The sequence below is a fragment of the Vigna umbellata genome, chromosome 4 (genome assembly GCF_029865625.1).
Source record: "Vigna umbellata cultivar VRB3 chromosome 4, Vumbellata_1.0, whole genome shotgun sequence".
Lineage (NCBI taxonomy): Eukaryota > Viridiplantae > Streptophyta > Magnoliopsida > Fabales > Fabaceae > Vigna > Vigna umbellata.
The window spans coordinates 23,280,050-23,295,368 of NC_142168.1; the positions used below are offsets into that span (position 1 = coordinate 23,280,050).

Here is a 15,319-nt window from a genome sequence, read left to right on the forward strand (position 1 = left end):
ATCATATTGGTCTATTGGGTCTATCCAACCCACTAAAATCAGTCTAATTCAATTCAAAATCTACTCAATTTGATATATCATACTTAAATCAAGACATTTATCATCATTTATATCAAAACAGTTAAATCACAATTACTTTACAAAGATAGTTGAATATCCAAGACACTTATCAGAATCTTATCATCATCATCATCAACTAGACTGAGTAATATTTTAACTCTTAGTAGTTCTTCTTACTTTGAATATAGCTTTTCTCAATCCTAAATTCCACATAATATAAAAAACATAATCACTCGCAACTAAAGACTTACAAGAAAAGTATTCCAAACAAAACAAAAATTCAGTATATGATTAATAAATTAAGAATATCACTTTTTTCGATTGTTTTTACTAAAATTGATAATTAAAACACTATAAAAATTGGAAAGAAAAGATTTTATAAAATAAATACAAATTTACTCTATTTTAAAATATGATCTATTTCTTAGCTCCTAAACTACTGAATGATATGATCAAATGCATGATATGATCAAATTCTGAAATAGATAAAAGTTGAAACGATCAAAGATGAAATTTAGAAAAGAAGAGTGGAAGAATGACTTGGAGAAAAGAGGGTGAGAGAATAGAGAAAATGTCAATGATGGGGATGAAGTTTATCCCTTTTTTTTACTATTACTATTTAACTACTTTACAATAAACATGTGAACTTATTCCATACTGTTCCAGATTTCCGAGATGCACTCGAATGTGTTTCCTAGACATTTTTTAATTACGTAAGTACAATATCATCTCAACTTGACATATTACAAGGAATACTATGAAAAATACTGAGAAATGAACCTATATAATGATTAGATAAGAAGAGTATGTTGGGTATCTTAGTAGAAAAGAGTGTCATTAGGAGGAATGAGTCGGACAAAACTATTCTTTCCCACCATAGCCATTATCTCTCCTTTGTCCAAATGGTAATATATGTTTCAAATGCAACTAAGCTCCAACAATTGCATCTGTGTTAATCTCATTTATTTTTAAATTAAAAACTTATTGTTCAATATAATCTTATAACTAGGATTAGTTGAAGCACGCGTCTTAAATATGTTCAGTGATTTAAAGTTAATTTTATAAAAGAAAAGAGGACCATCTCTTTCGTGATGAAAACTTATTTCAAACAAACAATTAGAGTTTAATAAATTATATCTTGTGGCATTGTAATTAGAAAATTCCATCGTAATGTGGGTTCTCTGTAAAACTACAATGTATATATATGTTCTCCATGTTTTAGATAAATATTTAACCAATTTGTTAGTAAAATGCATTTAAGTATTGAAAGAACTAGTTGAAGACATTTTGGAAGAACTTCATCATAGCTTAACAACTACCTTGAAAATCACACATTAAACCACAAATATGAGTAAAATCTAGTTCTAAGGTAAATGGTTCATAAGAAATTTCAATAAATTCATTACTATTCCTGCATGAAAACTTAAATAATGTCCTCCTCAATAAAATTACATTAACTTACACATTAATTGATTTATGAAAGACATCTCATTGCTTTTTTCATCCTACTTTCACTCGGTACATGAATGTTCCACTCAATCCAACAACAATTTTACTAGTATCAACTAGATTAACATCTCATCCATGGTATAGCAAAAAGATATTACTTTTTTTTGTCAAAACATATCTTTTGACTTAGGGATAACTAACTTAGTTTATGAAAAAAACTTTATTATTTTTTTATTATTCCATATAAGTATTTATAAAAACTTATCTAATCATATCTTATAGATTTAACAACAAATAACATGACATCGTTAGATGTGATGCAAAGAAGAGTATGAGGACAAACTTAGAGCATTATATAGACAAGGGAAATTGAACTACGGTAAACAAATTTATGCAACCAATAGTTCAAGACTATCATGCATCGTAGTGGTCAGGATTCTAAAAAAGTTACCCATAAAATAGAACTTTAATAAAATATTTATGAACAACAATTTAACACCAGCAGTCACCCAATCTCGATATAAAGTCATGCAACTAGGAAATTTTCAACTCATAGCACCCACTTTTAATTATGAATTGATACTGGCTTGGTATATCCTCCACCTTTGGCTCCTTGATTGCAGGCATGTTAAATGGTGTATTGGTCATCGTCAAATGAAATGGCCATTAGCAGATTCTCAATCTCACATTGTGACAATTTTAAAAACATGATTCGCTTGTTCTACTTCTAGTGTGTCTTCATTCTAACCTCCGAACAACTTGAAGGAGTTGGTCATGGAAACAACGATTCCAACTAATAACATTAACTGCCAACAGAAACTCATCTGATAGAGAAGTTATATCCTCTTTCTCCCATTAGACATCTAAAATAGTTTCCATACTGTGATTTGAATTTTCTGAAATTTGTTCAAGTTCATTGGATGTTACATCGGCCTCCTGCCTAAGTTGCTCGTCATCAATTCTCTCCGCAATGTCTGAAATTTGTTCAGGTTCCATGTATATTGTTACATCATTATCATGTCTGACTTGCTGGTCATCAATTATCCCCGAAGTCTCTTCTGAAGATTCATAATTCTTGTTTAAGTCTGAGTCTTGTTCAACATTCTCACGCCTTTCTGTGTATGTGTTGACCTGTTTAGATGGAGGTTGCACTTTGACTTTTATACGCCTTCCTCTGCTGTATCTATATTCCCATTCTGGTGGTGGATATTTTGCATGCAACTTATGGTATTTGTCCAGCATACCCAGCTCTATAAAGGCTTCCCCAACCATTGACACAATAGACATACTAGGTCGCATAGCAAGCTCCTCAATGTCTGCAAATATCTGCAGCAGATATCAAGAAATGAATATCCATGACGTGTTAAGTCTGAAGTAACTTCAGATAAAGTATCTTCTCATTAATATAGGGACATGTTAAGTTGACAACTATTACTCAGTAATGTTACTGAGTAAAAAGTTTAAATTGATAGAGTTGAAAATCATAATACCTCAAACATCTTCTCATGCATGCCCCTCTTATGGTAGATAGATATCATTTTATCAAAAAATCTACGAGGCAAACTTTCCATATACCGCATTAATAACTTTGTCCAAAGCTCTTCAGCTTCATCAAGTCGGTCATCGTTTACTAAAGCATTAATTAATGTAAAATAGCTTCCCATTGTCTTTCCTTGACCTTTGCTTAACATCCACTTTGTTACCTACAGTCCCACGTGTAATTTGCACAATCGGATGTTAGTTCAGAGGCTAACCCCAGATGGAATGTAGCTACAGAAGCGTCTTTCAAAGAATAGGAAACCAATAATAAATATATAAATAACATCAGAAAATACTAATTTCTGGCTGAACTTTCAGAGATATCAAAGCAATGGGTCAGTGCAACTCTAGAGAAAGAAAGAAAGCAAACAAAACAAAGAATATTTAAAGATATCATGTTACATTACTATTTTAGAAGTACCTGTATTACACGCTTCCACTCTCGTTCGTATTCTAGGGTCTTGAGCGCCTTTTTTACTGTAATTAAAGGGAACTCTAATTCCCAAGCAACATAGGAATCAAGAGCTCCATAAACTTCTTCTTTGACATTTGACAGTTCCTTAATCTGTACAAGACAAAAAAAAAGTTACTATTTCAGAAATACAAAGCAACCAAGAAAAATAAGTCCAAAATTTTCTGAATTAAATAAGGTCACAACTTCCCAGAGAAAAAAAAATGAAGCTAAAATTGACAACAAGAATGAATATAGGGTGTTGATAATCAAATAATATCTCTTATTGTAATAAATTTATTTTGTGGGCATGAACATCTCATTTAGGGGAACACACTATCATATAATCTAATCATGTGTAATGAATGCAATAAGCCTATACAATCATCGGTGTGCATTCTGACATGCGGATTTGTGCTCAGTACGCCTCCATTTTCTCTCTTGTAACATGGTATCAATGCAGTACCATTCTTTATGACGTGTTTTGTCACTATTTTGCTGAGTTCCCTTACACAAAGCAAATTGGAATGCTAATTAGTCACCCCTTCCGCCATGCATAATTGTTTGCCACTTGGATTTGTAGTTGTTGTTCACTGGCTTTGTTTTACATGCGCTGCTGGCCTCGACTTCTTTTCTAGATACACTAGCCATGACTTTTTCCAGATACACATGCTCTGCTTTTATCTCAATTTTTATGTTTTTCATTTTTATTTGGGATGAAATAAATGTAACAAGACTACTTACCCTAAATAAAATAAATAAATAAAACATAAAAATTGAGATAAAGTCGGCCTAGTGAATTTGATAAAGGTCAAGACTAAGGCATGTGGGGGAAATTCGGGACCAATGGGCTTGGAAAAGCCAGGTCCAATGCATTTAGGGAAAAAGTCAGAAGAATGGACCGGATCTGGTAGACTGGTAATGGCAGGGAGAAGAATCTTTTACAGCCTCTACTGTGGCATCTGGAACCAAAGTAGAGGTTGTTGTGAGAGGATCAAGAGGTTGAAGTCGACATTGATATGCTTGAAGAGGTTGCTCTATTGAAGGTCTCAACTAATTCGTCTATGTGCATGATATTATTATTACTAGCAGTGATCAATCACCGATATTGCTCAATCACGGACGACTTGGTAATTTCCCAAAGAAAGTGTGCACTTGATAGGAAGCTAAAAGTTTATGAGAGGAGGAATAAAAGAGGAAGGAATGAAAGGCCGAACAGTATGAATAGTGTAGTACCGAATGGTAGCTGAAGAGGAGAGGAGAAGTGAGTTCAAGCCGAACGGTATGGATAGAAGAATACCGAACGGCAGTGGAAGAGGAGAAGGGAGTCAAGCCGAACGGTATGGACAGAGTAATACTGAACGGCAGTGGAAGAGGAGAAGGGAGTCAAGCCGAACAGTATGGATAGAGTAATACCGAACGGTAGAGAGTTAGAAGTCGAATGGTTTTTTTCCTGTTAGAGAAGGGCATGGGTAGGAGATACTATAAATAGTTTTTACTAGAAGGTTGTTGATTAGGTTATTATCTTTTGGGTAAAGACTGGACATTCTTGCCAGTGGAGGAAGGGAGGCTTCCTTGGGATACTTACTTGTAATTCTGTTTTCCATACTTTACAGAGTTAATAAAATACATACTCATACATTTATCTTCTGTTAATCGAGTTTTGAGGTGAGAAGAGGGAATAGATTAGGTTATCGTTATAAAGTAACCTAACAGCACTTGACCAAAGAAATTGGGCTTGTCAACGTTCAACTAGTTGACACTCGTATTGACCTGAATTTAAAGTTGTTAAATGATCAGGGGGAGCCCTAATGGATCCTATGAAAAATAGAAGGCTAGTTGACAAAATGAATTATCTACCTGTCCCTTGTCCAGATATTGCTTTTGCAATGTGCGGTAAGTCAGTTCTTGAATTCACCTAGTTGGGACCATTGAAATGCGGTTGTTCAAATTCTAAAGTAAATTAAGTGATTCCCAATAAAAGCCCTAATTATGAAGTCGAGGGGCATTATAAAATTGCTGGGTATTTTCATAATGATTGGGTTGACTCAACTAGCAACAAGGGAACCACATATGCATATTGTGTGTTGATTGGTGGCAACTTGATATCTTGGAAGAGTAAGAAACAAAATCTTGTAACAAGATCAAGTGTTGAAGCACAATATAGAGCCATGACACTAGTAACATGTTAGATTATATAGATGAAACAACTGGTCAAAGAACTCAGGTTCGAATATACTAATCAGATGACACTCATTTGTGATACCCAAGTTGGTCTTCATATTGGTTCAAATCTAGTATTTCATTAGGATCAAACATATCAAACTTAATTGTCAATTCGTCAGAGAAAAAGATCAAGTCAAGCAATATTATGACAATATTTGTCAACTCTGCTGACCAGTCAAAAAATGTCTTTACCAAATTCCTAAGAAAGTCATGAATTGATTATATATGTAACAAATTAGGTACATAAATGACTCACATTTCACATCAAGGGGGATGTTGAGAATCAAATCATCACATTTTAAATCTTATTGTGATAAATTAAGTTTATAGGCATGAATATCTCATTGAGGGGATAAAAAATACGCTCTAACCATGAGTAGCTAATGCAATAAGTCTGTATAATCATGCTTCTGTGGTGTATTCTAACACATGGCTTTATGCTGAATGTCCTCTATTTTCTCTCTTCTAATAGAGGGAGTGCCATATGAAAGGACTTACAGACTTAACAAGCTTCTCAGACTTGGAAATGGTCCCAATTTTTTTATTAGTCTTCCAAACTCGGGGATACCTTGGTCTTGGACCTTTTGCAGCACATACCTGATATTAAAAAAATGAAATTGAGGTGAGTTCACCTACTGTTCCTAGAGCTAAAACATTTGATGATAAAAGCATGCAATCTTGAAAATTTTGGTTTCCAGAATTTAATAATCATAGACCTTATCTTACCACAGTGCACCGTGTACTGGCTGGTATCTTAATGATTTCAAATGTTTTAGCAATAAGTAGAGGAGAATCCATCAGTGCAAGCATCTTGAGAACCTGAAAAACTCTAAAATATAAGACACAACAATATGAGGACATAAACAATTTCTAGCACTTACAAATGGTACAACATGGTTATCAAACTTGTGAGTTGACCATTAACTCAGGTTTACATTTCTACACATAGCTTCCAAGTCAACTTAGAAGCAGACTCGATTTTGATGTAAATTTGGTGGAATCTTGAACTCGGTCAAACTGGCAATTTTGCAACCGACTTGGCAAGTTCGAAGAAAATATTTTTTAAAACCCAGAACAGTGGTTTGGTGTGTGAGAATGAAGAAAACTCACTGGTTAGGGGATTAGGGTTCCACTCTTGTTCTTCTGCTGCCCCTCACTGGTTAATCTGCGGCAGGTTGGGAGTAGAAGTTGCACGAGGTTGGGTGGAGAAAGGGAGACCACTCCTCTCTGCACTGTTTTCCTTCGTGTAAGTGGTGGGGGTGGGTGGGATTTTAATTGATCTCCATTACGAGTTTATGATTCGAATTTAGTATTGGAATTTACTAGACTTTCCTTTGAAACCTTGTTGTACAGTATTATTATTTTGTAAGCATATTAATAAATCATTTTTGCATTAAAAAATTGAGTGACTGTTTGGTGTGTGGGAAAATTTTGCATTGATCACGAACATAAAAGCAATTTAGTCAGTTTCTGATTCCAATTTTTGCTATTAGCAGATTCCTCATGTCCCAACTTCAGTGTTCCACAACATAATCAGTAGATTAAGGAGACAGATACATAAAAACAATACTTGTTACCAGAAAACCAGAGAAACTATTTTCCTTTATGAACCTATTTGAAATGAAACAGCTTTCTTCTATGTTAGAGCTAGGTCAAGTGGCCATTAAGCATAAAAATACATCACTTAAAAATACCATTTGCATATACTCTTGGACCTTTGCCACATATTGTTAGATGGGGCTTAAACAAGAATATCATCTTCAGGCATTACATATAACAACCAAAGTATAAATTTACCCATCTTAATAAATATTTTTCAACCACAATCATTCAACAGTCATCATTACAGCGTGCAATTGCACTGAAAATTAAACTTAAGAGATACAAGAAAATAAACTCACCAGGGCCTAATACACTTGAACACAGTGTTGTGGAACTTCGAAACTCAAAGTTTTGAACTCTTACCCTTTGCCACCATTTCAGGGAGAGAAACTAAGATTATAACTGTAAGCGAAGAACAACGAACGTGAAATACCGCTAAGGAGTTTGGGATGGATATTTTAATCGCTCGACACGAAACGACGGCGTTCTGTCACGTGCGTGTATTCCGGTCTTGGGTTAGGTAAGTTGGACAGAGCGAGTCTTCCCGAACCGATTCAATTAATAAAAAATGGGTCGAATCCCGTTTAGGTGATAAATTTTATTTATTTATTTAGTTATCAGTGTTTAGAAAAAGAAAAAGAAAATATTAATTCATGCTTGCTTATCATTATTTCAGCAGCTGCATTTTTATATTTTACTATTCTTATTTTTATAAAATTTACAAATTCATTAAAATTTTAATACAGTGATTAAACGACCAGAAATACGTGGTTACTTTATTATTTTTTTCCCATCAAAGACACTACTATAAGTAAAATTTAATAAGTTTGATGATAATAAATGTGATAAAAAAATGAAGATAAAATCTGTAAAATATGTAACAAGGTTAAGAAACTGTATTTGAAACTAATTCCAATTTTCTTTTTTTGGATCCGAATGAACTTGATAAGTTGGAATAAAATCGGATCGACCCGTCAAAAGTAAGACGGGTGACCAGGCGTAGAAAGTTTACAATGCTTTTGTCCGTACCTGACCATAAAGAACCATAGCAAAAAAACAAAGCCTCATCTTCTTCTACTTCAAATCACTATGGATCTCTCATAATATTCTCTGTCAACCGAAAACCACACCAATAAAAAATATACTATGATGATAATCGAGCCTCCCATCGCCGTCCGCTTCCACGCCGGAGCCGCCGCGCCACCTCGTACTCTCTCTTAACCGTTCAATCTCTCTCTTCTCTCTCTTAACTGTTCAATCTCTCTCAATTTTTTTTCTTCCAATTGGTTCTGTTTTTAGAATGCTTTCGCTGACTCACCTTAGTGGTTGATTTTGATTCACGGAATGTCACGTTGGAGATAAAACGGTGGCGTTTGCTGTGTTTTGGACTTCTAATGGAGTAACAGTAGTTGTTATTCATTCACTCGTTGAATTGTTTTGGCTGATATTCTTTCTTTCAAGTGTTTGTTTATGTTTTCCGAATGCTTTCTGTGACTCACCTTAGCTTAGATTTTGATTGATTGAGTATGATGCTGTGAGATGTTTTAATTAAAGATGGCGGTGTTTTCGAATGTAGTAATAGTAATTATTATGTATTCGTTGATTCTTGATTCAGTAACTCTTTTTGGCAGATAATAATCGTTCAATGTGGAGTGCTGATGATGTGAACGGTGTGCGTTATGTTGCGTCGTGCCGGCTCGCATGCAGCTGTGGTTTTGATGTGCCTCGGTATGACGAGTTTGGTATCTTATGATCATTTATGACGTAGAGAAGTGTGTTTGATGGTTATGGAATGGAATTGTGGAACTTAGTTAAGTAGTTTTTGTGTTGTGGTTACAAAAGTAATGGGTAATTGTGGAAGGATGCTGCTAATGGTGAGACCTCAAATGAATTTAATTAGAATATCCAATCATGGGTTTTGTATAATTGAAAATAATTGATTTCTGCGACAGTGACTTTTGTAATAGTTACTATAAATGTCGTATTAAAGATTATTTCTTATTGGTTGACAATGAAAAATATTTATAATATAGTGCACTGTTAAACTTCACCGCCAAAATCTTTGGAATGAAACTGAACTGAAAGTACTGGTTTTATCTTATTCGCTTATTTTCAAATAATAACCACGATGTTCTCAAATATTCAATTTTTATATTTTTATCTACGATAATTTTTTGCTTTCAATTTCAAACCATTTAATTCTTGTGTTGTTGTTATCGAGATGATTGCAACTTTCTCTTTCAGTGGAATTGCTATCAAATCACTATCATTTTATCGTTCATGCTAGGATTATTATCAGAGATCAAAAGCACTACAGCCGCCCTTTATTGAGGTTCTTTTGAAATTTGCATGATTGTCAATCCAAAATGGCAGTGACAATAGTAATGCTTGAATGGGGATTGGTGTAATGTGATGTAATTGTTATAGATACCATATTAACTAGAGAGATGACCAAATTATAGTACATAAGTAACTGTAAACGTTACTCTGATTGCCGATTTTGTGAATTCTAAAACTCACTTTCTAAGAGTAATCTTTTTCTTTTTTTGAAGAATTCTTTGGTGGGGGTAGGGTATAATGGGTAGGGTTTACCATGCTTCAAACTTATAGTCATACACATGAAAATATATTTGAATGGGCAAATGTCTAGTGTTAATGGTGCCCACTATGAATTAGTCTTGTTTTTCAACTTTTTTATCGGGATTGAAAAGTTCTCTACCTCCACATTTGATGCTGAATGATATGTTAAGTATTAATATTCAGTTGGATGGACTGCTGGTCATAAATGTAAAGGGAGATATATTGTAGTTTTCTCAAGAAAGCTATTTGGGTGCATGTCTTGTAGCAATGTCAGATGCAGTTCCCTAAAGCAGCATACTTTCAAATTTTATATTTTTCTTTAATCTGCAGACATCTGCCAAAGTGTGTTGATGTATTTAGAAAGGTCTTGTTTTATCTGTGATGCTTATTTTGAAAATTTTGGCTAACTTTCATGTCTAGAAATACCAAACGTTTTTAAGGGAAATGTTTAATAAATGAATATAATTACACAGGGTAAGAAGTAAAGTATACACAGGCACTCCATTCACAAGAAGAAACAAACTTGTAAAGAGTAGAATTAGGGCATCATTGGAGAATCTGGGCTCAGCTCAGGATCCTATAAAGAAAAATGAGAAGTCATCCTATCATCCATTTGAAGAACTTGCGGTGTCGTCATCAGAGAATACTGAAGATGCAACACTTTCAGCTGCAGAAACAAGCAGAACAATTATTGAGGTACTCAGTTGTATTAACTTTGCTAATCAATAATGTAAACTTAAAGAAAGTGAAAATAAAATTTGGTAAATATTTAGGTTTTCTCATTTTAGTGCTAAATTGGGCAACAGAGAATGAATAACTTTCTGTTTGGATTAAATGATTGCTAGAAAACACCCTATGTTCCAATAAAAAATCTTTAATGTTCATATATGAAGTAATGAATGATGGTAGAAGTAGATGTCAAAACAAATAGCGAGTGTCCCCCTTTCATTTTACAAGGTTTTGTTTAGCATTACTCATTTTTCATGATGTATATAAAATTTGAAAATAAGGAAAACATCCTTTTATTTTTTAGGTTGATATTTGGGTATGAAGTTAGTTATAAGGTAAAATAAGTGAATAAATTTACTTTTGTGAGGTATTATTCATTTTTTGGACCCAGGTGTTAATTGAACTTTTGGAAAGAACCGCACCATAATTTTTTTTCTGCTTTGTTTGGACACATGGAAAGTACAGAAGTTGACAAGGTTTCTTCAAATCCTACGGAAGAATAGCTGGAAAATTTATATATGAAAAAATATTATTACAAATTTATTGGGTTTGCCAACTATAAGTCAAAATAATCAACTAAGATTGTTTTTCATAAAATTATCAATGTTATAGAAGTTTATTAAAAAGAATTGTCTTTTCATTCCAGTCAAAATCATTACACTCATCGTGCCTGAATTTATCTCTGAAACTTCACTGCCAAAACTATGTAAATATTCTATTCTATTAAATATTTTAATTATAGAAAAAATTGTTTGGTGGTAATAAACTGTGAGTCTTGGATTCTTTATCCCTAGGCTTAACTCATTTAGCTAAAACTCTGAACTGGGGGGAAGAACTATATCAAGAATAGTTGCATTTATTCTTATTATCACAACTGGATTGCTACCTAATGATGATTGCGGTATATCATTTTTAGGTTAACAGCAAAGCAACACTGATGTTCTCAAGTTTGATTAGTGATGAATTTCATGAAAATATTATTTGGCCAGATTTGCCTTATTTGACTGATGAGCATGGAAGTAAGTGAGAGCGATTGTCATTTATTATGTATTAATTTTCGTGGGCTTGGGAAGCTTTATCCACATAATTAAATTCTGAACGTATTGCAGATATATACTTTCAAGTGAAGAACGGCGAAGATGTCCTGCAGTCCCTAACAACAGAAAATAATTTTGTGGTATGGCCATGCCTATTCTGATAATGCCCTTGAATATATATTTTTTTTTTTGAAATAGCAACAGTCAGCTGAACATTGAGTGTTCCAGCATGCAGTATATTTAGTGGAAAGCTTCATTTTACTTAAATTTCAGTGCCTGATTTTTGTGAATTAAATTTTATGTACTAGCTATTAACTAAACTTCCCTGCATTTTCTTGGTGATCATTCTATATTGTTGAAAATGTGATTTGTGAACTTTTGGGCTTCAACAATCTGTTTATTTCCTACACTACTTGCTTGTTGTGTTTCATTATACTATTTAAAGCACAAGCAATCAATCCTTTTGCATAATTTGTGTGCTACATTTTTAGCTTACTTTTCATCTTTCATTTGAGTCTCCTTTTCTGTTGCATAATTGTAAAATATGTCTCATGACATGTTATAATGTTTGGTTTATGGATTGTTTGTTCTGCATCTTGTAGCAAGTCATTGTTGGTATTAATTCCATGGAAATGATCTCCGAGATGGACTTGTCTGGTCCTTCAGAAATTGACTTTGGGATCGAAGAAATTGATGAGGAAGATTCTGAGGGTTTTGATGATAGTGATGAAGGGGATGAAGATGAAGATGAAGATGAAAATGAAGATTATGATTCGGTCTGATTATTTTTTATATTACTTTGAGGCTTATATTCATTTCTGAACTATAAACACCATCAATAGGAATTCATTATTTCTATGTTGTTGTTTGCAGGAATGGGTGGCTGCTTTCTCAGATGACGATGAGCAAGATGATGATGAAACACTTGCAGACTGGGCAAAATTGGAGACTATGCAATCTTCTCATCCAATGTACTTTGCCAAAAAGTTGGCTGAGGTAGATATCACAGTTAACATGTTGCTTATACCAATGACTTTGATTGACCTAGTGTGGGGTTTTAAGAGACCTCATTCTAAAATCCTTTATATATTAATTTTCCCTGGTTTTGTGGTATCAATTGGCTTCATTGTTATTATTATAGATTGCTTCCGATGATCCTGTTGATTGGATGGAGCAGCCTCCGGCTTGTGTGGCCATCCAAGGGGTTATAAGGGCTGCTTTTGTTGAAGAACATTCTACAATACAGAAGCACCTATCTGCTGGTCAATCCAGTGATACCGACATAAGTAAAACCATAGAAAGTAAAGGGGAAAATATTGGTGTGATTAATGGTCATGTGCTTAATTCAGGATCTTCTGGAGATGATGCATCACATCAGGTTGAAAACAATGAGAATAGTATTGTCCCCATTAGTGAAGCTCCATTTTACAAATTGGAGATGATTAAAATTCAAGTGTTTTCTGCACAAGGGCAACCTGTAAGTTTACTGACTTGTATGTTTTCTTGTGATTGTTTGGAGACAACCACTATGAATTCATGCATCTTGTTCATATTAACTGATCCCGGTGCCTTACCACGCAATTTTCTACCCTAACCAAGTTAAGTAATATGGAATATTTTACTGAGGAAGTTAAAATACTGCAAAACGTAACTACATGTACAATAATTGATAGATACTGGCCTTATATTTGATTGTCTCAAGTTTTTTTTTGGTCCACGGACATTGTCTATTAGTGCCTCAAGGCTTTTAGACTAATCTGTTTCAGCCGAAGTAAAGTCTGACCAAGATTTCTTTCAACTTAGCGTTCAGCACATTAATCACTTGTGTCCAACTCCTTGGTTTCTATCCCAAGATTAAACATTAATATTTTAGACCTGGCTGGCTTATTGTCAAAATGTGAAGTATATGTAAGTTAGACCTGTTTTGAAAAAAGTACATTTTGCTGCTGATTCTTTGTAGACTGTCCTTGAAGTAGAAGATTACATGAAAGCCCAACCTGATGTTATTGCACACTCTGCTTCCAAAATCATATCTCGTTTGAAAGCTGATGGAGAAAAAACCTTGCAAGCCCTTAAGTCCTTGTGTTGGAGATGCAAGGGTATTCAAGTGGAGGTAATACATAAACTCTTGAAAATTATGTCTTTAGAGCACTTCTATAAGGAAGTTTTCTCTAAATCTCCCACTTAGTCTTTGTCACCAGTAAATGGTTTTGTAAACAATTTTGGCATACTTCGGTTACATTTTTTGATACTTTTGTCATTTGATTCAACTAGCATCAAATTAATGCACTCTCTTATTCTGCTGCATGCCGTAGATAGCATTTTATAACTGATGGTACTCACCACTATCTTTATAAATGAAGGAAAGGACATCTATGGTTTGAAATAAAACGTTGAACCATTTATGAAGTGTAGAAGCACTTGTGCACAAGCATATGCACATTCACGTATGCTCCAATCAATAATCACTTTGATTGCAATTTATTGCAGGAAGCACAACTTATCTGTGTAGACTCGCTCGGATTTGACCTAAGAGTTTGTTCTGGGACCCAGATTCAAACACTGAGATTTTCATTCAAGAAAAGGGTACTCAAGTCTTTTTTCATAGATGAGTTTAAATACTTTTACATTTCATAAGCTTTTATATTTGTTCTGCCATGTATGTCCTTGTAGTTTATTCCAATTATTTTAACTTACTGAAAATACATTTCCAGGCCACATCAGAGTACAGTGCTGAGAGACAACTCAATGATATACTATTTCCAAGAACTCACCCCAAGCAGCAAAAAATGAAGCAAACACATCAAAATGAATGCTAAAACTGTCTACTGATTTTTGTATGGTTTATGTCTTTGGTCAATGATTGTGTATAAAAAGCGAAAGGCAAGGAAAAAGATCCGATGTAGATGCCAATCAGGTTATGTAGTTTGTTTACATTTAATTATTATTTTAGTTGGAAGTAAATTTTTCCCCAGTTGCTTCCTTAGTTCTGACACTTGATTTCTTATCCACACTTTTTGTATTCATCACTTTCTTGGGATTAATCTTAAACCTGCAAGTACAGGACAAACAATTAGAGGCATTAGACCCCAATACAATAGTGTGGTCAATTCCCATGGAACCCAAAGTTTGCCATGTAGAGGTTGAAACCCTATTATGACCTAGTTCTCCAAAACTGAACGGGTTCCATGGTTCTTAGTAGCAATCAATCTTTTCTTTTTGGCTACTTCGTGCATCTCCAAGACCAACGGAAAAAGTTCAAATTGTTTATACAATACATAGATGTAGTTTAGAATAGAGTTTTAGATCGTGCAATTCAAAATTCATTATCAAATTGTGTAATTCGTAATGCGTTATAAGATCGTGGAATTTAGAATATATTGCCCCCAAAAACCTTCACTTCTAAAGCAATTGTTCACAAGCATGAAACTAATGGAGTACAACAATGAAGATTGAACGAAGAAAAAATAAAACAAGGTAAAATGACATTTAAAAAAATGAGGGTGTAGGAGAAAAATAAAGAGGTAAATAAAGAAATTGTCTCTTTTTTTAATTTTTGAAATTGCTTTAAAGACCGATTTGGACTACTATATTTTAGTTTTATTTTTATTTTTTAAATTTAGTAAAAAATATTTTATCTATAAAT

At 33.8% G+C, this 15,319-nt stretch overlaps 2 protein-coding genes across 3 annotated transcripts; one reads left to right on the plus strand and one right to left on the minus strand.

The window, feature by feature from the left end:
* Window positions 1-1,841: 1,841 nt before the first annotated feature.
* LOC148199616 (pentatricopeptide repeat-containing protein At4g21190-like) lies at window positions 1,842-7,781 on the minus strand. Of its 2 annotated transcripts, none has more exons than XM_088111599.1 (6): window positions 7,627-7,781; window positions 6,452-6,544; window positions 6,224-6,322; window positions 3,470-3,613; window positions 3,000-3,212; window positions 1,842-2,835 (listed from the first exon to the last, which is right to left on the minus strand). In XM_088111599.1, the coding sequence occupies exons 2-6, from the start codon at window positions 6,533-6,535 to the stop codon at window positions 2,365-2,367; spliced, it is 1,011 nt and encodes a 336-aa protein (XP_087967725.1). In that variant the 5' UTR covers window positions 6,536-6,544; window positions 7,627-7,781; the 3' UTR covers window positions 1,842-2,364. The 2 variants fall into 2 exon arrangements, with proteins under 2 accessions (XP_087967725.1, XP_047166406.2); XM_047310450.2 differs by having other exon boundaries at window positions 6,452-6,554; window positions 7,627-7,761.
* Window positions 7,782-8,376: 595 nt separating this feature from the next.
* LOC124835518 (uncharacterized protein At3g49140-like) lies at window positions 8,377-14,659 on the plus strand. Its single transcript, XM_047310448.2, has 11 exons — window positions 8,377-8,534; window positions 8,959-9,055; window positions 10,381-10,603; window positions 11,553-11,655; window positions 11,746-11,813; window positions 12,276-12,449; window positions 12,547-12,669; window positions 12,815-13,150; window positions 13,634-13,786; window positions 14,164-14,259; window positions 14,388-14,659. The coding sequence occupies exons 1-11, from the start codon at window positions 8,474-8,476 to the stop codon at window positions 14,490-14,492; spliced, it is 1,539 nt and encodes a 512-aa protein (XP_047166404.1). The 5' UTR covers window positions 8,377-8,473; the 3' UTR covers window positions 14,493-14,659.
* The last annotated feature ends 660 nt before the right edge of the window (window positions 14,660-15,319 follow it).